We start from the raw sequence: 27,128 nt of genomic DNA, 5'->3' as shown, positions 1-27,128 counted from the left end.
ATAACTTCTGTGCTTTTGTTTTCTTGGACTGTTTTTCTTATTTTTTTTTCAGGGGGAGGAGGCAAATTTGTTGGAGGTAAAGGATTGGCAATAGTGTTATTTTGTTTTTTTTTAAAGGCACCTGATAAGTTTTTAAAAATTCACAGAAGAGGGAGGCAGAGCCAATATCACGGAGTAGCAAGAAATAACATCAAACTATTCCTTCCCCTAATCTCCCAAACAGATCTAGAAAATGGACCAGACTAAACACTGATAGGGAAATCCAAGAAAAATTACAGGGAGGTATTTTTCCAGTTAGAGCAGCACAGGCAGATAAACAGGTCTGTGATCCGAAGTGAGACACAAGGAACATTCCACTGCATGGAGAGTCTGTGCACTGGGCCAAGAAGGGCCTCAGCTTGTGTGGGATGCAGGGATAGGTGCCAACTGGCAGCTCTTGCCGCCAAGAAGAGGCATCTCTGCTTGAGGTGCTTCAGGGTAAAGAGTAGTTTGGGGCCTTACTCTGCTGAGGAAAGAATGGTTCGAAGCAAGCCATATGGCTCAGACTTTAGGATTCCAGAAGCAGAACAGCATCCTGATTGCATTTTCTGGACTGAAGTCTGCCAAAGAGTAATGAGGGCAGGAATCCCAGACCAAAGGGAAGTTCAGTAGCAGTCTACTGGAACTCCAAACTCTGTAAACCCCAAGGCTTGTTGTTCACACTCAAACTAGGTCTCAGGAACTTGTATATCTCAAACCAACAGGTTAGAAATCAAGACACTGCCCCATGTGTTTTCACTTTGGAAACACTGAACTTGCAGTTATCTGAACTTTGGGATCCTAGAGTAATACTATTCACTCCAAGGAAACATTAGGAAGACCAGTCTATTCATTACCCTAGAACTGCCCAGAGCCCAGTGCTAAGTCCAAAGTCAGGAAGTAGGCTGGAAGAATGATCATTTAAAAAAAGAAAAAAAGAATCTCACTGTAAAAAGCTAATGTGGTGACCGGTATTTCCAAGCCAGAAAACCAGAAGAAAAGAATGACTACAAAACATCCAAAACTTCAAAGAAAACACAGTTTGGCCATAAATGCAACCAAAATTCCTGAAAAAGATGTGGATTTTTTTTTTGAAGTTTTAACTATGTTTATAAATTGTTTAAAAATAAAAGTTAAAAAGCATTCTGACAAATTTCTTCTATGAGAAAATGTTCTTGGTATACAAGTTAGGCTATTGAGCATTAATGTAAAAACTGGAAATATTTCAAAATCATTGTGATCAGATTGAATATGCACTAGGAAATACGAGAATTGTTCAACATTACTAAAACAATTAGCATAATGTATCATACTGTTAAAAAATGCTACATGGAAAATTTTGCTTTTAATGTGTTTTTGCTCACCCAAAACAAGAAAATTCATTGATAAAAGCTCCTGAGCTATTCCTTTTTTTTTTTTTTTTTTTTGTCTATCCAGATTGTACCTGGAAACTTGAGTAACCGCTAAGTAAATACAGAAGTAGAAATTCTGAATTGAGGACAAGATTATAGAAATTGAAATCAAAACTATTTTTGAAATGGTGATATATAGCAGAGTACAATATAAAAAGAACTATATCTGGGGTCAAAGGACCTGGTTTCAAATTCAAAATTCAGTAAACATTATATGCTTATTATGTGGCAGGTACTATGCTAAATTCAGCTTCTGGTACTTACTGTGTGGTCTTAGGGAAACTATTTTATTTCCCCGTCTCAGTTTCTTCATCTGTAAAACAAAGGGGTTGGAATCAAGGCAGACTAAATAGATCTAATTTTAATAACCCAATTCTCACATAAGTAGTCCAGGAAAGATAAAATAAAAGAGCCCCAAATGCATTGGTGATTAAGAAATAAAAAATAAAAACCTTCATCTACCTTAGGTTGGGAAGGGACACCCAGAAGCCCATTGGCACTAAGAAGAGAATCTAGTCAGAGGAGTTAGGCAGGCAAAGCACTGGGCATTTTTCCAGTTTCCACAGCCCAAGTGCTCTATCAGAAAGCCCTGAGGCAGTAAAGCACCTCAGGGACCTGAAGACAAGGATGATCGAAGTAGAAGGCCCCAGAGTAGTTTGACACCTCTGGAACTCTGGGCTTAGGTGTGAGGATAGGAGTCAGCAAAGCAGAATTGGTATTGAGACAACTCCACATGTGCAAGTTGACATGTGCTGCCTTGGGAAAATTTTGTATTCTGCCTGCTGAGGATTTAGGGAAACTTAGACCCTGCTACTTTAGTAGCGCAGGCACTTTAGAACAATGAAATCCTCAGGGAAGTCCAAAAAATAGAGATTAGAACCAAATGGGCTCACCATCTCATTCAAATAAGCAGGAGCAATCTAAGCCTAGTCCTATCTGTTCCAGAAACTAAAACTAGAAATAGAGCATATCAATGATAAAGAAGTTTTATGGATCCAGAAGCATCCAGGACATAGCCCTAGAGGTAACTCCATAACAATTAACATGTAATGATAATTTTACAGTTTGCATTGTATTATAAACATGGCATATATATTTAGTTTTTCTAATATTGAACCAGTTGCATTCCTGGTATAGATTCAGGTTGTATTTCATAATCTTGTTATAATTTTGCAGCAGCATTTTTGCAAACTCAATATTTGTTTTAATATTAACTAGAAATATTGGGCTATAATTTTAACTATATTTTTTCTTAGTTTTAGGTATCAGGAGATTATTTTCCTCATAGAATTAGGTAGGATCTCTTCTTTCCTGTATATAACAATGAAATTGTTCTTTGAATGTTTAATAGATTTCATTTGTAAATCCATCTGATCCTGTGTTATTTTCTTCTAGGATTCCTTTGTGAATTGTTCAGTTTCTTTTTCTGAGGTTGGATTTATTTTTTTTAATTTCTTGCTCTTTTTCACAATTTATTAAAATATTCATCTTTACTTTTTATCAATTTTTTTTATGTGATTAGCTGTTTTATGTATTTCACCTCCAATTTTGTGAATTCTCATTTTTTCACTTTTGATTTTGGCCATTTAGTTTCCCTGTCTTTAAAAAAAAAATCACATTAGCCCAAAGGATATCTTTTACTATTTCCATTTTCCTTCCCCAAAGCTCATTTTATTTATAAATTCAATGCAGTTTAATTTTTTGATTTTTAGAATTTCTATTTTTTATGTTTAGGTGGTTCTTTTTTGGTTACCTTTCTAGTTTTTCTTGTTGCATGCCTAATTCATTGATCTGTTCTCTCAGTTTTGTCAATTAAAGTATTTAGAGATAACAAATTTTTTTTCCAATTATATCCCTACATTATTTATATATTGTCTCATTATTATTTTTTTGATAAAATTATGTATTTTTCTACATGTTCTTTGAGCTACCAATTATTTAGTATTGAATGATTTAATTTAAATTTCAGTTTGAATCTGTTCTTCAAAGACCCTTTATTGATTATCATCTTTTGTGTGTGTTCAGGTCTGTAAAGGATATGATTAACATTTCTGTTTCATGAGTTCATAAGATTCTTATGTCCTAGCATAAGACAATTTTTTAAAGGTACCATGCAAAGCAAAGAAATATGCATAAGCCATTATACTCAGTAATTGCTAGGGGACTTTCTTAAGCTAATTAACCTTAATAAAACTCTCTTCAGGTTAACTTTTTATCTTTTTGTGTATTTGTCTAGGTTTGAAAAGGGCATATTGAGGTCACAAACTCTATTGTTTTGCTGTTTATTTCTCCCTGTGAATTAATGGATTTTTCTTTTAAATATTCAGATGGCACTCCACATGTATTAAACTTAATTTTTTTTTTATCTGTGGTGGGTGCCTTTAAGCATAATGTAATTTCCCTGTTCATTTCCTTTAACCATGCTTATTTTTACTGTTTCCTTGCTTGAAATCATTATTACCACCCATGATCTTTTCTTTTTTTCCATTATCAAAAAGCAATTTTCTATTTTTCTCACTTCTTCCCCTACTGGGGAGAAGACAAAAATCCTTGTAATAAATCTGCATAATCAAACAAAACATTTCTATATTAGCCATGTGCAAAAAAAATTATGTCTCATTTGAACCCATCATCTGTTTATCAGGAAGTAAATGGCATGTTTCATTATTGGTTTTCTAGAATCATGGTTCCTCATTGCATTGATCAGAGTTCTTACGAGTTTCAAAATAAATTTTCAGTGTTGTTATTGTACAAATTATTATTTTCATTCTACTACTCACTTTATTTTGCATCAGTTTATAACTAATTAGCCTTCCTAAGTCTTTCTGAAACCATTTCATTGTTCTTATGGCACAATTATATTCCATTATATTTATATAACATATTTGTTGGGCTATTCCTTAATTGATAGGCATCTCTTCAGTTTTCAGTTCTTTGTCACTGCAAAAAGAGGTACTATAAAAATAGTTGGGTTCTCTTAATTTCTTTGGAGAAAAGATATTATTTGAATTTTAAAAAGGCATTTGGGTTCTTCTCTTAATTTCTTCAGAGCACAGATAATATTTGAATTTTTAAAAAGGCATTTAGCAGTTTCTGGCACATAGGAGATAATAATTAAATGTTTATCTTCTTTCCTGCCCCTGTTACAAAATTGTTCTGTATCATCTTGTGCACCATTTTTTCCTTCTCTGCATCTTAAAATGTTACATTGATGTTCTTGTTTATTGTCTCTAATCCATTCTCCCACACACATACAAAATGGAAGTCCTATCTTATGCAAAATTAAGCACAATACATCAATAGATTAATTATATTTCATTCTGTACTTCTATTCAATCACCTTTCTGCCATATTCAAAAGATAGGCTTCATTATTTTAGATTGGTTATTGATTGGTTATTACTTTGGTCAGAGCACTGAAGTTTTTCAAAATTGTTTCTCCTCATATTATTAATATATCTGTCATATAAATTGTTCTGATTCTGCTCATTTCAATATGTATCAGTTCCTACAGGTCTTTGCAAAATTCTCTTACTCTATCAGTTCATTATTTTTAAGGTACAATAAAGCTGAATTACATTCATATACCACAATTTGTTCAGTAACACTCCAGGTAATAGATAGAACTCTATTTTGTTTACAGTTCTTCACTATCCCACAAAGTGCTGCTGTTTAACACCATAGCAAAAATTAGACACAGTACTTTTAGTTTTACCCTGTGTGTCTCTTTTATTTTAAGAATAGTGGTCTCTAAGAATAACCTCTTGCATAAGGCAATTTTTATAAGTAAATGAGATGGATAAACATCCCCCAAAGCCTATGTTGAACCCCTATTTCCTCCTCACAAGATGAATGGAGTAAATATGCTGTTGCTGATAGTAGGGATGGACAGGAGGTTCATAGGAACAGGTTATTTACCTTGATGGATTTGAATCAGCTCTCACCATTTCCTCAGTGATACGGTGAGGTATATAATTAAGCATGACGCCTAGCCAGAAGACCTTTTCAGAATATTTGAAGGGGGCACTGGGAAATGAGAATGCAGTGTGTGGTTGCATATGGCATCTCATATGCTGACCATTAAAATCAGAACTAATAGGGTTTGATGTAAGAGTTGCTTAACAACTGCCTATCAGTCCTAGATAGTATGGGACAACTGCTAACACAGGCAGTCTAGCTTTACAAGTAGCAGCTAGTCAAATTCAAGCCAGTTTTCAGCCACAGAAGTCAATGGCTTCAGCCTTACCCGTTTTATTTTGTTTTGGGAGGGATGTATCTAGGTTGCTGACTGGTATTTTATTAACAAAGTTAGATTAGACTTAGTCTCTTTAAGTGGAGCACAAGAAAATTTGGCTTGGATGTGCAGTGTCTCAGTCTGTCAGTGTCAGTGTATGAAAACTTGCCTCTTGTATTGCTGCAACCATTATCTGAGCAATGGCATCATCTAACAGCAGGATACTATTTTAACGTGACAGGAGAAGTGGTAAGAATGACAGAGACTACCAAGAGTTTGGTTAACCCAACAGTTCCTAGAGTAAAGGAGGGATTTTAGCTGGACCTTGTAATTTCAGACCACAAGAACATGAAAGCCAATTTCCTTTTTGTAACTGGCAATTTTGCCACTTCTTACAATATTCTATTGCAATCGTGTACCATAGTCCACAGTTTGTTTTGTCTTCTTTAAAAGGAAGATATCCCCATAGTTTCTAATTTTGGACTACAACAAAAAGAGTTGTTAAAAAAAATTGGGGGTATATAATCCTTTTTCTCTTTTTTTGAACTCTTTGGGGTATAGGCCAATAATAGTGGTGCTAACTCAGGTTTTTTGAGGGTTTGGGGGGGGGGATTTTTTAGGTTTCTTAGGATAGTTCGAAATTGCTTTCTTCTTGTTATCTTAGCCAGCCTGATGGGTATGAGGTACATTTCTCTAATAGTGATTTTGTATTGTATAAATAATCTATTCTAATTATTGACTTCTTCATTTTTTAATCAATACCAAACAACAATTATTACTTTGTAGTATGATTTTCCTTTCCAATACTTTTTCATAATTATTCTTGAGCTTTTTTCCTTTTGTTCCTTTAAATGAAGTTATAATTTTTTCTAGCTTTGTAAAATATTTCTTTGGTGGTAAAATTGATAGAACATTGAAATTAATTTAGGAAGTGACATCATTTTATTGTATTACTAGGTTCAATCTAATGAGCAATCAATGTTTCCACAATTGTTTAGGTATCTATTTCTGGAGTCTTTCATAGTTGGATTCATATAATTTTGGGTTACATTTTGATAGAAATAGTCCCAGCTATTATGTAGTTATTTTAATGGAATTTCTCTTTCTGGCTGTACCTACTACATTTCATTGGTAACATAGAGGAATGCTAATGATTTGTATGAATTTATTTTATAATCTGAAATGTTTCTGAATTTACCAATTGTTTCAATTAATGTTTTGATTAACTAGAGTATGGGGGGGCGGGGCTGAGGCAGTTGACTTGCTCAGGATCACATAGTTTAGTAAGTGTCAAGTATACTAGTGGCTGAGATCAATTGTAAAGTGGGGTCCTCCTGGCTCCAGTGTGCCACCTAGCTGCCCCTAACTAAGGTTTTTAAAGTAAATCCTTATATCACTTGGAAAAAATTTTTTTTCTCTTCTCTTATTGGTACAGCTAGCATCTGTTAAATAATAGTGATAATGAGTATTCTTGCTTTACCCCTAATCTTACTGGAAACAGACTTCTACCTTACCTACATTATATGTAATATTTGTTCTTGTGTTTAGATAGATATTATTATATCAAGCAAAGGTCCACTTAATCCTGAGTACTTCAGAGTTTTTAATAAAACAATAGGTTTTGTCAAAAATATTTTTTGGCTTCTGTTAATATAATGAAAATTTTTGTTATCTATAGTAATATGATTTGTTTTATTTAATCTCTTTATATTGATTCAACACTACATTGTTGGTATAAATTGGGTCAGAGTGTGTCATCATTTTAATATGTTGTTGAGATCTACTAGCTAATATTTTCTTTAAAAATTTTTGCTTCAGTGTTCATCAAGGATATTGGTTTGAATTTTTTCTTTCTCTGCTTTGTCTCTAGTTTATGTATCAAGATCATATTTGCCTCAGAGAGATTGAAAAGGGGATTAATTATTACAAATAATTTTGTCCTATTGGAATTGTTTTTCAAATGATTGATAGAACTTACAAATCCATCTGGTCATGGAGTTTTTTTCCTTAGAAGTTCATTTATGGCTTGTTCAGTGTCTTTTTCTGACAGTGGGCTATTTACATAGCCTTTGTTAATCTCTCTATTTTTGTAAGTATTTACCATTTCTCTTAAGTTATCAGTTTTGTTACATATAATTGGTGAACAGTTTATAATTTCCTTTATTTTCTTTTCAGTTGTAAGTGCTCCTTTTTCATTTTTAATGTGAGCAATTTAGTTTTTTCTCTTTAAAAAAAAATGTAACTAGCTGTCTATTTTATTGGTATAAAAAGTGTATGGCCTATATAGTTTTTGTGTGTCCATATCAGTATGTTTAGATATCTTTAGTTTCCTCTGTTACCTCATCTCCAAGGAAAATCAGTTTCTGCCAGGAGAGTAGATTATGCCATGAGGCTGGTCACTTTGCTTTCCTGAGGAAGAGAGTATAATGCTAGAATTATATCTATCTACTCACACCCCCTGAATACTGTTTGTCTAGATGAAATAATTTTTAAATTCCACTTGTACTCCTTATCACTATTCCTTAATCAGAAAGAAATATTCCAAACTAAATATGCAAAGGCTTGACTCCCTACCAAATCCCAGTTATACAGAGACACAGTGAATAGCAAACAAAACTATTTAAGCAGATAGAAAACAGAAATTAGAGAAGTTATATGTATGGGTATACCTCTTTTTTTTCCCCTTTATTATAGCTTTTTATTTACAAAAACATATGCATGGGTAATTTTTCAACATTGACCCTTACAAAACCTTCTGTTCCAACTTTTCCCCTCTTTACCCCATTCCCTCCCCTAGGTGGCAGGTAGTCCAATACATATTAAATATGTTAAGGTATATGTTAAATATAACATATTTATACACATTTATTATGTATGGGTATATACCAGATGATAGAAGATCAAGAAAGAGACAGGGAAAAAAGAATTCTTACTTAGGAGCCCATTCAAGAGATGTTATGAAAGTGAAATTTGCAGGCTTTGGCAACAACTTGGATGTGGAAGGTGAGACCTAATGAGGAATCCAGAGTGACTCCTAGATTGCCAGCCCTAGGGACTGGAAGGATGGTACTGCCCTTTATAACAATAGGGAAGATAGGAGGAGGAGAAAAATAGACATCTTTTGGTTTAGGTCTAAAAGGGGTAGATTAGGGCCTTTCACTTCTATACTTTTACTGTAAGAACTTTTCCTTTTAAGTATTTAGAAACTATGTAATTTGATGCCTCTATGTTAAATATTGCTATTGACTTCTTATTTTTGGTCATTTTAACATAATCAAGTTTTCCTGCTTATTTATTTATGTCATGTCCATAATTACTGTAGACTCATCTGAAATCATGATTTCTTTGCATGTTTTTGAGGTGAGTTAAAGTATATTAATTAGGTTTTGTTTCAGTACCACATTTTAACTTTATGGGAATATTTCTATTTCAAGTTTTTCTTGTAAACATCATGTTTTCTGATCCATTCTGCAATTTTCAGTTTTCTATGTGAGTTCATCCCATTTATAGCTACTATCCTTGTAAAATATGTATTTCCCTTCATTCTGTGCTTTTGTTCTTTTTCCTCTTTCCTTTTACTGCTCTCTTTACAAATAAAAGTATTTTAAGAGAGAGAATTGGCTGCTACTTGTGATTCATAATTAAAATGTTCATAGGTTATATCTCTTCTCTTTTCCCTTATTTTATCCCCGAACTCAGGTTTTTGCTTGCTTTCCTTTTTCAGCTCTTTACATTCTCTCCAATATTTAGATTGTTCATTATGACTGTTTGCTTACATGTCTTATTTTAGACCCCTTTCTCCACCTCTTTTCCCTCTCCCTTATTTCCCTTTTTAGTTTAATATATTTCCATAATGAAATGTATGTGTAATTGTGTCCAGTCTTTATTTCAAATTAATGAGATCTGTGAAATGCCCTTTTTCCCTACCATTCTTCTATGATTATATGCTCTTCATCTTTTATACTTGTATTATATGATAGTGATTTCTCTTTCTTTCTTTTCTTCCCCATTATAGTCCCCTGTCCCTTACACATTTTTATCTTTTCCTAAGGGACTATCAAAACAGAATAAAATCACCAACAAAACTTTTGTCATTTCTACCTTTTTCCATGGATCCTGAAAGTTATTAGGATTTTGAACATATTTATTTCTTATCAGTAACAGTCAATCCAACCTATTTATATGTACATAATACATATTATACATACATATATACATATATAATTCATCTATATGTATAAAATTCTATGGTTTTTTTTGGCTCAAAATTCTGGATTTTTTAAGTCAAGGATGCTTGGAAAGCCTCTGTTTATTAAGGATTCATTTTTTTTTTTCCTGAAAAATTATACTGATAGTCTGTCATTGGTTATAAGCATTTATTTATCTTTTGTGTTTTGGGATGCTGTGTTCTGAGTTCTTTTGTCCTTTTTACTGTCAGCTGCCCTGTTTTGTATGACCCTTACTGTGCATGGCTCTAGATAACTTGAACTCTTTATTGGCTGCTTGTAGTATTTTCTTTTTTTTGCAGTGAACTCTGGTTTTTGCCTTTTATAATTCTGGAGGGTTTCATTTAGGGATTTCTTTCAAAAATCTAGGAGCAGTTTTCATATGTAATTTCTTGATACATGGTAATGGATTTACCACTTTCTTGGTCATGATTTTAAGTAGTTCAGTAAATATTAGATTCTTTCTCGTTAGCCAGTTTTTTAGGCAGTTACTTTTTGACATTAGATTTATTACACTGTAAGGGATGAGGGGGAAATTGGAGTTAAGTGATTTGTCTGGGGTCACACAGCTAATGAGTGTCTGAGGCAAGGATTTGTTTTATTGATCAGAGTAGTTAAATCTGTCAGAATTGATCACTATTATAATATTGCTATTACTTTATCCAATGACCTCCTTGTCCTGCTCATTTCATTCTGCATCAATTCATATAGGTCTTAACAGATTTTTCTGAAACCATTCTCATTTCTTAAAAGCAAAATAGTATTTCACCATAATCATGTGGCACAAGTTGTGTGCGGTGATATAGGATAGAAGACAATTATTCCCTGACAGGCATCCCCTTGATTTCCAGTTCTTTGCCATCACAAAAAGAGCTAGTATAAATATTTTTGCTCATATAAGTGCTTTTACTTTTTTCCTTCTAGTCTCTTTGGCAGACAGTCCTAATGGTTGTATTGTTGAGTCAATGGATCCACAAAGTTTTAAAGTCCTTTGGGCATAGTAGAACAATTGTTCTCCAGGATGGATGAACTAGTTCACAGATCTGCCAGTAGTGATTAATGTCCCAATTTTTCCACATCCCCTCCAGCTTTTGGCTTTTTCCTTTTTTGTCTTGTTAGTCAATCTGGTGGTACTCAGAGTTGTTTTAAATGTCCATTTCTCTTAATTAATAATGATTTAAAGCATTTTTTCATGACTTCTGAAAATTGCCTTGTTCATATCTCTTTTCCATTTATCAAATGGGAAATGGCTTTTATTATGGTAACTTTGACTCAGTTCCCTATGTTTCAGAAATTGAAGTTTTTTTCAGAGAACCTACCATTTTCTTTCAATTGTGTCAGCTTTGACTTTGTGCAAAAATTTTAATTTTATGTAATCAAAATTATTCATTTTACTGCCCACCATCCTCTCTATCTCATTTGGTCACAAACTTTTCCATTATTCAAAGATTTTGCAAATAAAATTTTCAATGCTCTCCTAATTTGCTTATATCACCTTTTATCTTTAAATGTTCATCTATCTGCTTTCCAGTTTTCCCAGAAATTTGTCAAATAATGAGTTCTTTTTCCCAATGCTTGGCTCTCTGGATTTATCAACCCAAAGATAAGTTGGGTTGCTTATTATGGTCATTTATCACTGCATTATGTATTGAATCTGTTTCTTGGCTAGTATCAGATTGTTTAAGTGATTATTGCTTTATAATAATATAGTTTGAATTCTGGTTCTGCTAAAAAGCCAGCCTTCACATTTCCTCCCTTCCACTTCCCTGCCTTGGCTCCGTCAAGAATATTGAGGGCTTGCTTCTCAATATTCTTTACCTTTTGTTCTTTGATGAATTGTATGGTTTTTTCCCCTAGCTCGATAAAATAATGCTTTGGAAGTTTGATTGGCATGGCATTGAATAAGTAAATTTATTTAGAATTGTAATTTTTTTTTATTATATTGGGTTGCCTTATCCGCTAGCAATATTTCTTCAGTTTAGATCTGTTTTTATTTGTGTGAAAACTGCTTGGTAATAGTGTTCATATAATATGTTCATGGGTTTATGTTGGCAGCTAAATTTTCAAATATTTTATACCATCTGTACTTAATTTTAAATGGGATTTCTCTATTTCTTCATATTGGTTTTTTGATCTTATACAGAAATGCTCATGATTTATGTGGGGTTTACTTTATATCCTTCAACTTTGCTATAGTTGTGAATTGTTTCAGTTAATTTAGTTGATTCTCTAGGGATCTGTATGTATATTATCATATTGCCTGCAAAGTGACCATTTTGTTTCCTTGTTGCCTATTCTTATTTCTTCAATATCTCATCTTATAGTGGTGATAATGGATATCCTTCCTTCAAGCTTGATCTTAGTAGGAAGGTTTCTAATTTTCCCCTATTGTAGATGTGTGCTCTTGCTTTTTAGAAAGATATTAATCATTTTGGGAAATGCTTCATTTATTCCTATGTTTTTTACTGTCTTTAATAGGAAAGGGGTGTTTTATTTTGTTGAACTTTCTGCATCTATGGAGATAATTGTGTTATTTCTATTGTTTTTCACATTGATATGGTCAATTATGCTGATAGTTTTCCTAACATTAAATCAGTCATGCATTCTTAGTATAAATCCCACCTGCTCATCGTGTAGGATCTTTATGATATATTACTGTAATCTCCTTAATATGTTGCTTAAAATATCCATTAGGGCAATTGGTCCTAGATGTTTTTCTTTGTTTTTGTTTTCCTTGATTTAGATATCAAAACCATATTTATGTCATAGAATTAATTTAACATTCCTTTTCTTGGTTTTTCAAATACTTAAGACAGTATTAGTCTCTTTAAATTTGTTCTTTCAATATTTAGTAGAATAGATTTGTGATGGAGAGAACCATCTACATCCAAAAAAAAGACTGTGGGGACTGAATGTGGATCACAACATAGTATTTTTTACCTTTTTTGTTAATTGTTTGCTTGCTTTTTTTTCTCATTTTTCCCCTTTTTGATCTGATTTTTCTTGTGCAGCACAATAATTGTGATATAAATATGTACAGAAGAACTATACATTTACCCTAAATAATATAAATACAAATATATGGTAGAATTAACCTTTAAATCCATCTAGTCTCCCAGGTTTTTTCTTAGGGATCTCATTTATGGATTGTTCAATTTATTTTTTCCTAAGATTGTATTATTTAAGTTTTCTGTTTTCTCTTCTATTAATCTGAGCAATTGATATTTTTGTAAATATCTATCCATTTCACTTTGAGTGTCAGTTTTATTAACATATAATTGGGCAAAAAGGCCTCTAATGATTGCTTTAAGATTATTTTCATTGGTGGAACATTTGGGTTTGTTTGTTTGTTTGTTTTTTTCATTTTTGAGACTGGATATTTGTTCAGTGATTTTTTTCTATTTTATTGTGGTTCTTTAATAAGTTGAATGGATTTTTTAAACTTACAATTATACTCTCCTTTGATTTCCAGGATTTTTATTTTGGTGTTTAATTGAGCATTTCTATTTTTTTTCCAATATAAAACAATAAATTTCTACTCCAAGAAAACATATAAAATAAAAACTGTACAATGTTTTTAAAACTGCCCAGCTTTTCTTTACTTCCTTGTTGGTTTTCTTTTATTCTTTGCTATTGCACTTTTAACCTTATTTTTTCCTTCCCTCATCCCCCAACCCAAAAGGAGGTTACAAATAACCATCATAATGTATGTGTATCTATAAACATACACAATATACCCATATAAACTCATTACATCTAGTAAGATTACCTATGCTTATTTACTCTTATTATTATTATATAGAATTAACTCTCTGAAGGAGGATAGTATTTTCCTTCATCTGTCCAAGTCTTAACATGTTTTTCTAAATCTACCAGCTCATCATTTCCTGCACCACAGCAATATTCCAGCCTGATTACATACTACCTAAAAGATTGTCTGTGAAAGATTTTTCCTCTGTTTTTTTTTTTTTTTTCATTTCTTCTATTTGGGGGATTTATGTGTTTTATTTATTCAGGAAAATTTTAATTTAAAATGATTGAATTTTTTTAACACTTCAAAAATGATCTTACTTAAAAGTTTATGGTATGATAATCTGAATCTAATTTCTTTACATCTTTTCCCCCTGGTTTCATTAAAGTTCCTGACCTTTTTTTATTCCCAAATGAATTTTATTTTTTTCTAACTTCATAATTTTTTAGTAATTTAACTGGGATGACACTGAATAAATAAAGTTAGATAACATTGTCATTTCAAAAATTATATAGGCTTTATCTAGCCATGAACAATAATTACTTCAATTATTTAGGACCAAATTTATGTGTTTTTATGTTTATGTTCACATAGCTCCTGTTTCTGTTTTGGCAGATATATAATCAGGTATTTTATATTGACTAGGAATTTTAAATGGTCCAAAACAATATTTAATAATACTGGAGACACGCAGTATAGTTATTGTTTTTTTTCTTTTGATTAAATCTATTTTAATTTTGTCTGAGATCATGATTACCTGCTGTTTTTACATACTAAATTCTACTCCTACCCTTTATTTTATTTTTGTGTATATTTCTCATTTTTATAAAAGCAACAATGAAAGTAACCTATTATTATTGAGTTCAAATTTTTGGTCTGTTTGTTTTATGGGTAAATTCATCCCATTCACATTCCAGGCTGTAATTACTTGTGTATTTTCCTACTTCCTATTTTTTCTTAATCTACCCAAATAATTATGACAATCTTAAGAACAATGCTAATATTTTCATATAGATGAAGTAAATAATTTGACCTTATTGAGTCCCTTATAATAAGTCTTTAATGTATATCTTATATTTCTCCTAGATATTATGTGTCAGATTTTCCCTTAGGTTCTGGGGGTTTTGTCACAAAAGCCTGAAAGTCTTTGTGAGTTCATTAAACCAATACACTCAGGATTATACTTAACCTTGCTGGGTAAGTTAACCCCTGGTTTTATCACAACACCAGCTGTTTGCTCTCTGGAATATAGTACATTTCAGGTAGTATTGACTATTCTTATATTATTTCTCTTTGATCTGTTCTCCAGATTGGAGATTGGTTGTTTTTCTAATGAGATACTTCACTTTCTCTTCTATTTTTTCATTCTTTTGATTTTTTTCTTCTAATTTTTCTTTAAGCTCTCTTGTTTGACTATAATATAAATTCCTTTTAAAGTTCTTTCTATAATTCTTTTTGTGCTTGAGACCATTTGATATTTCTCATTAAAACAGGAGTAGCTTTTTTAGCATTACCATCCTTTGAATATAAACCCAAATCTTCTCTATCCCCCTAGTACTTATCTATGGTTGGGCTTTTCCTCCTTTGTTTGTTCATTTTTATTCATTTTTAGTAGCTGCTCACGGAATCAGGTTGTAGTCCTGAGATATAGGGAATGATACTCTAAGCCTCGGGTCCCTTATTTTCTGAGGTCTAGGGGCCCAAACTTGGGGTCTCTTCTCCACTCCTGAGCCTCGCCTGGCTCTCTCCACCAAACTGTCCTGCACTCCCCAGGTGTGTCCTAGTGCCTCCTCCCTGCAGCAAAGACAGTTGGAGGTGCTTTCCCTCTCCTACTTTGCTTTCAGGACCCTATCCCCACTTTGAAAGCTTCTAAAGCTAAGGGCGCCCCTAGAGTTTGTTATTTGTTAATTCTGGAGATATCCGCACTGTTCTCCAGCTAAATCTCTGGGGGTCTTTCCGGGGTCTTCTCAAATTGTCTTAGGAAGACAGCTGCTTTACCCGTTTCTTTCTGTTGCTCTGAGGCAATGTTCTATGAGGGTGTGTGTGTGTCTGTGGAGAAAATTTGGAGAGCCAAAGTTTTCCGACTTGTCCCTACCTGTTTCCTTTTTTAATTCTATGTATTTCTACACCTTTTTATCCACTTTTGTATATTCTTCTCTTGATTCTAGTTAGAAGAATAGTTATTTTCTTATTTCTTATCCTCTTTTTCTTTCCTCCCTTAAAACCAGTAAAACAAGACAAAACCTACTCGAGTATTGCGTTTGTTTTTCTCAGCTTCCACTGTGACCCCTGCAAACAGTGGGATGGATTCTTTCCAGACACTTGTTGCTTGCCTCTTCTTTTCCTGTCAGAACATAAACACATCATTATCTGTCTCAAAGGAGAAACAGGGAGCGTATGTAACTAGGACTTTGGTTGCCATTCCTTGGTCATCCCCGCCTTGGCCATGCTCCCCACAAGAACTCTCCCAAGAGCTTTCATACTGACTCCTACTGCTCTCACCTGAGGGGAATCATCCTCAGAGAGGAGCCTAACAAAGCTCCTGCCACTGTCCAAGCCAAGGCTGACCAGCTTCCTGGAACAGACAAGTCCAAAAGCCCTGGAATGGCCCTGTCCATCCAAGTCCTCCGCAGGCAGACCCAACCTGAAAATGGCCTGTGCAGGTGCCATCTCCTCCTCAGCCACAGCTCCTGAAGACCCAGAAAAGAAAGTTCTCAGAAAAGTCTCTGTCAGATAATAACATCAACAACAATAATTTACATAGCACCTGCTATGTCCATGCACAGACAGAGCTAGGCGGCACAGTGGACAGAGCACTGGGCCCCAGGGGTCAGGAAGACCTGAGTGCAAATCCAATGCTCCTATCTATGTCTCTGGTCAAGTCACTTAATCTGTTTGCCTTAATCCCTTATTATATGTGATCCACTAGTAAGGAGGAATTTGACATTACTTGACAACAATGTCCAGGCACTGTGCAAAATACTTTATTGTCTCAATTGATACAAGAACTCTCTTAGATGGGTGCTATTTTTATCCCGATTTTACAGATGAAGGACCTGAGGCAAAGAGAAGGTAAGTGATTACAAGATCACATGTCTAAGAAACATCTGGGAACAGGGTTTATATACTAAGATATTCCTAACTCTGCATCCCATGCTTTCCCCACCAAATCACCCCCCTGCCACTATGTAGCTCAACCTATAAAAAAGACATATTTTTTTACCAATCAAAATTACACTAATGAAGATAAATTACCCTCTATTTTGATGCCATTCCATTTGATTTGTAACTGAAAACTTTGTCTAGTATCATTAGAATATGAGCAAAGACTACTCTGCTTTTCTGTGTTGTATGCCCAATGCTCAGTACAATGAACTTCACATACTAAGTACTCACTACTTCTTAATTTATTCAATTTCTCAAATGTATTTACCTTTCTGGGTTTCTACTCTTCTATGTTTGTATTTTGAAGCAGCTTTGGATCCTCCATCTTTCATTAGGAGTGCTTAATTGTTTTCTAATTTGCTTCATTTTGTTCCCAGTAAGTAATACTAAGTTTTGCAGCCAAGTTATTTTTGGTTGTAAGCATTTGTCATGTGCCTTTTGGAATTACAGGCATATCTCAGAAATATTGCAGGTTTTGTTCCAAACCAATGCAATAAATTGAATATCCCATTAGTGATTTGGTTTCTCAGGGCATACAAAAGTCATTTATAGTGTGCAATAGTATTTTTTACAAAACAATGTGTTTATCTTAATTTAAAAAATTTGTTATTGCTAAAAATTATCTTGAGCCTTCAGTGAATTGTAACCTTTTTTGCCAGTAAAGGGTCTTATCTCAGTGTTGATGGTTGCTGACTGATCAGGGGGTGATTATAGAAGGTTGTAGTAGTTGAAACACACATTTATCAATTAATTTCACTTTCTCATATGGGCATGGTTCATGGTACCCCCAAAATAATTACAATAAAAATCACTGATCACAGAGCATCATAATAGATATAATAATAGTGGAAAAGCTTGAAATATGAGAATTACCAAAATGTGACAAAAAATTCGATGTGAATGCATCCTTTTGAAAAAATGGCACTAATGGATTTGTTTGATGCTGGGTTGCCAAAAATTTTTAATTTATAAAAAATGCATTATTATCTGTGAAGTGCAATAAAGTGAAATAAAATGAGATATGCCTATATTGTATTCAAAAACTTTATCTCTACTGAAAAAGTGTCATAATAATCTTGCATGATTGCTAATGTAATTCTTGTCTCTTGAACTCTTTCTCTAGGCTGCTTGCAGCATTTTTTTCCTTTGACAAATCCAACCATCCATAAACTGGATTTTTATTGTGACATTCATAGATGTTTTCAATTTGGGGTTTGTTTTAGGAGATTGTGTGGAATCTTTTCTCATTTCACTTTTCTTCTAATTCTAGCCTAGCAGTTTTCTTTTTTTTTTTTTTTTTGATAATGTGTTTCATGGAATTTAATTTTCCCCTAGAACCATTAATTCTTCATATCAGAGAGTTTTTGATAAGATATCTAAAATACACTTTCATTTTTCAGGATTTTATTTTATTCTAATATATAATGATAGATAAATTTTATATAACGCTTACTATGTGTAGGGTTCTGTGCTAGTCATTGCTGATCGTGTTTTTCTGTTATGTTCCATTCACTCTTCGTTACCCTATTTGGGGTATTCTTGGCAAAGATATTGGAGTGGTTGGCCATGTTCTTCTTCAGCTCATTTTATAGATAAGGAAACAAGCACACAAGCTTAAGTGGCTTGCCCAAGTTCACACAGCTAGGAGAAGTATCTGAGGCTGGATTTGGATCCAGGAAGAGGAGTCTTCCTCATTCCCAGCTCAACACTCTCCCTCCTATATCACACAACTGCCCGGTGTGCTTAGTGCTTTACAATTATTTTCACATTTTATCCTTATAACAACCCATGCAGACAGGTGCTATTACCATCATTTTAGAGCTGAGGAAACAAATGTTTCTTCAGAAACAGAAGTTGGAGGATTTAACCATAGTTGAAGTGCTAGTTGTATCTGAAGCCATATTTGAACTCGGGTCTTTCAGATCCCAACCTCGATGATCTATCCATGTGCCACCTAGCTGTCCCCATATATCTTGTTTCATGGATTCATTGAGTTCTATTTGCTTCCTTATTTCTAGTGTCCTACTTCTTACTTGGGTACCTGAGTTTCTAAGTCTCTCCTTTCAATTTTTTCAAGTGTTCTAATTTCCACCTATATCTCATTCTTTATCTCTTATTTTATTTCTTCCAGCCATTTTTGTACTCTTTGTAGCCAAGACACCCCGGGGAGAAGAGGAGCAGGGAGCCTTTGCTTATATTTGTGGAGTTGCTCTGTCCTGCTTTTCCCCTCAGGTTTCTCTTAATCCACAGTTGTGATGTTCTTTTTCTTTAATAAGATAATGGTTCTCACTGGGAGAAGGTGCAGGTTTCTCAAGGGAGATTTTCTTGGAGGTAGCCTCAGTATCAGTTGAAAGTAAAAATCACCTCAAAACACAGCCAGGTGAAAAAAGTTCAGATCTTTTATTGTCTCTAATATAGCCCGGTTAGCTTAGAGCCCTCTGAATGTCTCCAAATCCAAAGATTTTGTCTTTCAGCCTCTGCCTCTGCTTTCTTCAGCCTCCAGCCAGCACAAAGATGGAATGAATCTCTTGTCTCCTCCACTTGGGGCTCGGCTAGCTTTCTGGTAGGTCTTTCAGACCAGCTTGGTCTCAGTGGGGGAAGTGCAGGAGCCCAGACACCACAGTGGTGTGAGATGAAGATGAATCTGGTTGTGCCTCAGAGAGAACCTTCTCAATCTTCCGCTGAACTCTCGACTTGTAGCTTTTTCCTCTGAAAACTCTCCTTCCGCCACCAGCCAGCCAAGTGGAAAATATTCTGGAATGGATCTCTTCTTGCCTTGGAGAGAGGGCTTCTGGCATAATTCCGCTGAAATCTGACCGAGAGCCTCTGTCTGTTTCTTTTATACAAGAGGGAGGAATTGTGGGATATGAGAGAGGGGGATTATGGGTTTTCTCCCAGAGTGCTCTCTGGCCCTAAGAGCTTCAAGGGAGGTGTGAATTCACAAAGTTACAAAGTTTACTTTGTGAACTCCCATACTTGTGAACTCCGATGAGTAAAGGTGTAAACACAAGCATTGTATTAATTAGTTCTACTTAGTACCTTGTTTCAGATTCTGGCCCAAAACATCTTGTAAAATCAGATCAATAATCTATCAACTCTAATGAGTTAGCAGTTTGTAAAGATTCTAACACACAGTATTCCGTTATTGTGTTTGGTATTTTGTTTTATATGTACATAGTTTTGGTTTCTAGACTGGGCTTTTGTGCTAGGGCCTCAACTACTCCTATTCTCTTAGAATTGAAAGGCCTTGTTTGATTCTTATCCCTCCATAATTAGAATGCTACTAACACTGCAGTGCTGGATGGGATGGGTGGGACCAAGGCTTATCATCTGCTGTAGTCTTTGGTTGTTTAATTCAGCTGTTGATCCCAGTCCTTCTTTGCCCGGTTTCCTTTTTTTCTCCTGTGGGATATTTTGTCCACTACCGTGGCCCTGAAAAGCAGCTACTGGATGATGGAAATTATATTGTCACCAGGTGGCCTCTTGTAATCTTCTCATACTCTCCAAGGTCCTGACATTTGCACCAGGTAGTTGAGTTGGCCTTGTTTGCTGTTGTGACTCTGAGAGTACAACACATTTATGACCACTCTCCATCATCTTGGGCAGTAAGTTTTGGGACCTCCGCTAGCTTCAGGACTCAGTTCTCAGAGCCCTCTCTGGCCTCCCTGTCTCCTGGCACATCTCTCTGCAGAGGTGGATTCACACTGCTCCATTGTGACCCTTCTCTGAGTAACTTGAAGCTTCTGGCTGTCATGTCAGAAGGGAGTTTCTAATATAAAGGATTACCTGCAGGAATTATGAGGAATCTTGAGGGTCATTTTAAGGAAAAGGAAATTGAGATCCAGAGAAGATGAATAATTTGGTCAAAATCATGTCAGAAATTACAGAGCTGAAATTTTAACCTCATCTTCTGGCTTCAAATTATGCTTTCTTCCACATTGTACAAGCTCTTCCAATCTGACAATCTGAAGTATATCTAGGAGAGAGGGTAGCCAAGATGAAGGAGGAAATCAATGCTGCATCATACATGAATAGTTTAAAGGAATTGGACATATTTAGGCTGGAAAAGAAAAACCTAGTGGGGAACATGATTTTTATCTTCCAAGTATTTGAAGGGCTGTAATATGATACCTAAGATTATATTTGTTTTGCTAGTCCCCATCGAGAAGAACTAGGAAAAATGAGTGGAAGTTATGAGAAGATAGATTTTAATTTGATATAAAGAAGAAATTTTTAATAAGATCTATCAGTATTTCATGGATCCACAACTTCTTGGATTTTGGTCTACTGATGTTGACTGCAATCCTTCCACTTTTTAGGACAAGGTCTACATGAGCTGTCAAATGAAAAAGTCATCACTCAGCTCAATAACTTTCTGAATTAAGCTGGATTGTTTTTGTGCCTTTCCATCTCTACCAGAGCTAGTAGTGCCTCACTGGTATAGCTCCTGGGAACTCAGCTTCCTCTTCAAAGCTAAAGCAACTGAAAAAAAAAATTTAAGGTGGATGCTAACTGTGAGAAGTATTCCAAAATAGGAGGCCTGCAGTGGGGTGCAATGAATTTCCCATCTGTGAAAATGTTTAAATGCTACTTTCCTGGAATGCTGCATTTAGTACTCATGCTATGAGCTATTATGTGACCTCTATTCTGAAGTTCCTTTCTGTTCTAGATCCCTTGATAATTTTGATTAGGCTTGACCTCTGGTAAGGGTCAGTAACATGGCATGATGTCATTCCTGTCCTGGAGATACTCATAATATAGCTGCAGCTTAAACATTTATAGGGAGAACAGTGAAAACAACAAGACTGAACATAATTACGTACAAAACTGCAATACAGAATGACACATATGAGAATTTAGGAAAGAGATCACTGAGGTAGAGTAGTTCAGGAAGAATTCTTAAGAGTAGTGGGGCTTCATCAATTGGAGAATGGCTGGGTAAATTGTGGTATATGAATGTTATGGAATATTATTGTTCTGTAAGAAATGACCAGCAGGATGAATACAGAGAGGACTGACAAGACTTACATGAACTGATGCTAAGCGAAATGAGCAGAACCAGGAGATCATTATACACTTCGACAACGATATTGTATGAGGACATATTTTGATGGAAGTGGATTTCTTTGACAAAGAGACCTAACTGAGTTTCAATTGATAAATGACGGACAAAAGCAGCTACACCCAAAGAAAGAACACTGGGAAACGAATGTGAACTATCTGCATTTTTGTTTTTCTTCCCGGGTTATTTATACCTTCTGAATCCAATTCTCCCTATGCAACAAGAGAACTGTTCGGTTCTGCAAACATATATTGTATCTAGGATATACTGCAACATATCCAACATATAAAGGACTGCTTGCCATCTCGGGGAGGGGGTGAAGGGAGGGAGGGGAAAAAAATTGGAACAGAAACGAGTGCAAGGGATAATGTTGTAAAAAAATTACCCTGGCATGGATTCTGTCAATATAAAGTAATTATTAAATAAAAATTTAAAAAAAAAAAGAGTAGTAGGGCTTAAGCAATGACATAAAGAAAAGATAGAGAAGACATTGCAGGTATAATTTCTGAGGCAGGTAAGTGGTTCATTGGATAGAATGCTGAACAATACTGCCTTTAACATTTACTAGCTTTATGATGATCAACCAGTCAACTTCTTTCTGCCTCAGTTTAATCATAGAGCTAATAGCAGGATTGTTGTGAAGATTAAATGAGATAACCTATGTAAAATACTTTGCAAACCTTTAAGTGCTATATAAATGTTAGATATTATGATGTATGAAACTGAACTTTGACAAAATGGCACACTGACTTGACTGTTGTATGGGACGGTTTTGTGACTTCTCCCAATTGACTTTGTTACAGTAATCATGTATTGTTCATTTGGTCCTGCTTTCTTCCCTTTGTATGCTGGGTTCTTTCCATTGCATGATACAAACGTCTTCCTAGCCTCCTTACAGGATGTAACTTTTCCTTGGGAAACCAGAGTTGTCGATATAAGCATCAATTCTTGCTCTTTGATGTCTTCAGAGGGTATTTCTGCCCACACTAAATATCCTCAACTACTCTGTTTTGTATTTGTGTCTATGATCATTTTTCTGGCTTTCTATAATGAGCTGTCTTAGGCTCAGGCATATGTCTTAAAGGCTTTCTAGTAAAGGCAGTTAGGTCCATCATTGAAGCTGCTGTGCAACTTTATAGGAAGTATAGTCCTTTTCATCAGACCAACCAACTCTGTTACCATGTTAAATTTCATTTGATTAGATTTAGCCAATTGTTCCATACTATAATATTTTTGGATCGCTATTTATGGTAGGTTCTTATCTTCTGCAGATTTGATAGGCATTCTGTCTATACCTATACTTACTCACGTCATTGATAAAAAAAAATCATGTTGACTAGCACAGGGCTAAGAATAGATCTCTGGAATATCATACTAGAGAAACCTTCAGGCTGCATCCCTTTCTACTCTTTATTTGGGGGTCAGGTGTCTAATCAGTTCTGAAGCTACTTGATTTACTACTCACTAAGCTAATCTTTCTCTCACTTTGTGTACAAGAATAGCTTGAGAGACCGTCAGATTCCTATTCTCATTTTATGTATGAGGAGACACAGAAAGAAATGCTGTTGATTTGCCTGGTTATACAGCTATTAGGTGTCAAGGGGCTGGGACTGCAGCCGGATCTTTCTAACAAATCCAATAAAAATGATGTGAGCTCTACCACCCACATCATTTTTAGTGGAAAAAAAATCTCTTCTATTTTGTAATGTCTCAGTTTATCTATGAAATGAAAAGGTTGGACTGAATCATCTAACTCAAAAACTCTAGATTCCTTCCTTCAGTGTGCTTCCATTTCTATAAGAAGCACTTCTGCTTCTTTAAAGCCCTTCCTGTGTATGATTCACTGCTATACAACATTAAAGAGCTAGGCATTGTGAGACAATTAATTTATCTCATTTTGTTCACAAACTTGCCTCAGCTAAATTAGTGAGGTTACCCTATAATAATAATAGCTACATTTATGAGTATAATAACAGCTGACATTTATAGAAGACATCATGGTTACAAGGTCTTTACACATTAATTCATGGGATTCCCACAAGTGTCCTGTGAGGTAGATAAGGAGAGTGGAAAGAATCCTGGCCTTGGAGTTTTGAGAAGTTCTGAGTTCGTCTTAGATCTAACACTTGCTAGCCTCATGACCATGGGCCAGTCATTTTACTTCTGTGTCTCAGGTGACTCATCTATAAAATGGGCATCATAATTGGGAGCCCTACTTCACAGCTGTAAGGGAAATGCTGCATATATTATAAAGTATCAGAGAAATATGGGCTGTAATGAATTGTGGCTTTACAGATTTGCCCACCATCCGAAATGGCAAAATGCTTTTCAAGCCTTTTCAAGGCTGTCATTAGGCCAGATGGTTTTCCTGTGGGCCTAATGGAATCCAAAGATGAAGAGAAATGGTCTTAAGGAGAGGCAACACAGAGCAGTAGAATATAAAGGAGGTGCCTTTGCCACTTGCCCTCTTAACCATTATTGAATTTCTCTGAACTTGTGCTGGCACCTGAAAATGACCTGGTCTGACTCCCCACCCCCTAAGATATCCTGCAATTCTTAAGTCGCCCCATTTCATGGTGGAGGGGTAAGGAGAGCAGGAGAAGAAGATTCCTCGTCATTTTAAGCCAACTGCAAGATGTCACTAGATAAGTTGTCCTCCCCTAGGCTTCTCCAGCTGTTCCTGAGCCTGAGGCTCTGTGTTTGTGTCGGAGAAGTAGACATGGAGCCCACAGCCCGGCTTGGTGCTAATGGCTGCTCTCTGTGGCTTTCAGAGAGGCTTTCACTATCATTTCATTTGATCCCCCTCCCACAGCGCTCTGAGAAGGAGGTTTCTCACTAGGAATTTTCTACTCAAATCACCAGCCCAGGTCAGGCAATTGTCTTTCCCACTTCGCAAATAAGAAATTGGGATGGGGGGAGGGGGGGAGAGGGAGGGAGGCGAGGCAGTCCGATTCCCTGGAGTCTTCAAATCCGGCCTCAGACAAAGAACACTTGTTAGCGGTGTGACCCTAGGCAAGTCACTTAACGCCCACTGCCTAGCCTCTGACTCCTCGCCATGGCCACGGCCTTGGACTTATCAAACGTCAGAGGGATGATAGCCAGCTCAAGCCTCCTTGGAGTCTGGCAGTGCACCTCTGTGGAGTGTGGGGGAGCACTTATTTGAGCTCAACCCTCTCCCTTAAGAGTAAGACATACTCTTCTGTTCCCCCCCACCTCCCACCCCCCGCTCGCTTTCTAAAAGACCCCAAGTAACCCGAACTCTTCCTCTCCCTCCGGGCGGTTACATACCGTGTTACCGAGTTGCCTGGGGCACCCAGAGGCCAAGTGACTTGGCTAAATAAAGTAGTAGGCTCAGAAACGGGACTTGAAGCCGGGATCTCTCAAGTCTCTAACTGGCGTCTGGAGGCCCGCAAAGGCCTCAAATTTAGTTTTTTCTTACTACCCAATTCTTAACCAGGGGTCTTTGACTCCCTGGTTTTTAAATGGGCAGATTCCCGCATTTCTGGTATAATTGCTTTTCTTTGTAATCCCGGGAAATCATTTTTGCATTTCAATAGAAGTGAGTGAAAGTGGAGGAGGGTCGTTCAGAATCCTCAGGGTTCCAAGTATTACTTATGAGGCTTTCTCGGTTCTCGGAGGCCCCAGGGACGCCCGATCCGCTCCGACGCGTTTTTAAAGGGAGTGCCCGCGGTACTAGCGATTTACTGCAGGCGCAGAGGTGGAGAGTTGTGCTGGGAGGCAGGCACCTGGGCCGGAGTAGCAGCCTGAGCTCGTCCCCTCCCCCTGCCCAGGGTGGAGAAAGCGGCCTCGGAGGTGCCACCGCAGGGCACTAGGAGGCGCCCCCGCGGGACAACCGGCCTCCGGGGCCACCTCGTTCTGGGGCCAAGCAAGGCGGGGGAAGAGGGATAGACGCTCGCGTCCAATAGGGTAAACGCGCAAAACGTCCCCTCCCCCCACCTCCCCAGGCCCTGCTTAGTTCTCTCCAGCCTCAGCTCGCGGCTCCCTCCCGAGCGAGTAGGAGAGGAGGGGTCGGGAGGTTAGAGGGGGGGGAGAGCGGAATGAGGGCAGTGTGAAAGTGTGTGGCTTGTCAAGGTGTCGGAACTCCTCGCTTCTAGCCTTGTAGTTGACTCTCTTGAGTGGCGATGCAGCCCTGAACCACCCTGGCCCTTCCCCGCCGAACTACTGATCCCATAACTCCCCGGGCGCATTAGAAGGGGTGGGTTGGGGGAGTGGAGAGCACTGTGTAGGGAGGGAGAAAAAGAGAGGCAGTGACCTCACCCTCCGCCTCCAATTCGCACCCCCCCCCTTCCCCCGTTTCCCCGCATCTCCTCCCTTTCACCCAGTCCTTGCAGCCAAACGCAAGGCCCGGCGGGAATGGTAGTCCTTCTTTCAGAGAGGCGTCAGGGGAGGCAGGCGCCGCGTGGACTCCAACCCCCGTCGTGCTTTGCGCGGCCGAGAGCATGTTCGAGGAAGGGGGGTGTTGGGTGAAAGAAGGGAAAAAAGGGAGAGGAGCAAAGAAGGGGAGGAGTAAAAAGCGAGGGGAGGGGGGAGGAGGGAGGAGAGAGCCCACATCCCCTCCCCCCTCCCCTCTCCCTTCGCTCTCTCGCACCCCCCCTCCCCCCCGACGTAAACTGGGATCCCTTTCCCCTTGTGTCCGCCATATTGGACTCTTAACTCTGGTCAGCGGCGGCGGCGGCGGCGGCGGCGGCGAAGGGGACTAAGTTAACTCCCGGTTGGACCCTGCCGAGCGGCTTCTGCCCGCCCTCCGCCCTTCTCCGCCCGGGAGGCGGCCCCGCGAAGCCGCCCTCCCTCCGCTGGGCCCCGGCCGGCGGCTCTCAAGTGACCTCCCCCCCATTTCCCCTCCGCCCGCCGCCTTTTACCTCAGCCTCCTCCTCCTGCTGCTGCTGCTCCCTCCTTCCTTCCCTCCGGCCGCCTTTACCCCTTCTATTCTCCCACCTTACGGCCCGGCCTCGCGAAGGATGAGTCCGGCCGACGCCAAGCGCGGAGCCAAGCGCCGGAAGAACAAGCGGGGCGGCGGGAGCGGCGGCGGCGGTAACGGCGGCGGCGGCGGCTGCGGAGGCGGCAAGGCCGGCCCGGCCGTGGCCCAGGCGGCAGCGGCCTTAAGGGGCCCCCAGCCTGCCGGCACAGCAACCCCCCAGAGCGCCGTGGCGGGCCTGCTCGTGGCCCCGGCCTCGGCCACGGCTCCGGCCACGGCGCCCAACGGGCCCCTGGGCGCTGGGGGCGGTCCCGTAGGAGGCGAG

The 27,128-nt window shown here is 37.4% G+C and overlaps 1 protein-coding gene and 1 long non-coding RNA gene across 9 annotated transcripts in view; one reads left to right on the top strand and one right to left on the bottom strand.

Moving 5' to 3' along the window:
- Positions 1 to 96: 96 nt before the first annotated feature.
- LOC127541179 (uncharacterized) lies at positions 97 to 26,879 on the bottom strand. Of its 4 annotated transcripts, XR_007948399.1 has the most exons (4): positions 26,748 to 26,842; positions 16,143 to 16,330; positions 15,889 to 15,984; positions 97 to 8,072 (listed from the first exon to the last, which is right to left on the bottom strand). It is a non-coding gene; the product is annotated as an uncharacterized LOC127541179 (long non-coding RNA). The 4 variants fall into 4 exon arrangements; XR_007948401.1 differs by lacking the exon at positions 97 to 8,072 and having other exon boundaries at positions 9,223 to 15,984; positions 26,824 to 26,879; XR_007948398.1 differs by lacking the exon at positions 97 to 8,072 and having other exon boundaries at positions 9,223 to 15,984.
- Positions 26,846 to 27,128, top strand: part of FAM193A (family with sequence similarity 193 member A) — a 203,132-nt gene continuing 202,849 nt past the window's right edge. For all 5 annotated transcript variants that reach the window (XM_051966313.1, XM_051966310.1, XM_051966312.1 and 2 more), the window contains exon 1: positions 26,846 to 27,128. In XM_051966313.1, the coding sequence (XP_051822273.1) occupies positions 26,847 to 27,128 (282 nt within the window). In that variant the 5' untranslated portion in view covers position 26,846.

The sequence above is a fragment of the Antechinus flavipes genome, chromosome 6 (genome assembly GCF_016432865.1).
Source record: "Antechinus flavipes isolate AdamAnt ecotype Samford, QLD, Australia chromosome 6, AdamAnt_v2, whole genome shotgun sequence".
Classification (NCBI taxonomy): Eukaryota; Metazoa; Chordata; class Mammalia; order Dasyuromorphia; family Dasyuridae; genus Antechinus; species Antechinus flavipes.
Note: the sequence above shows the minus strand (reverse complement) of the source record. Positions and strands in the feature narration are given on the sequence as shown.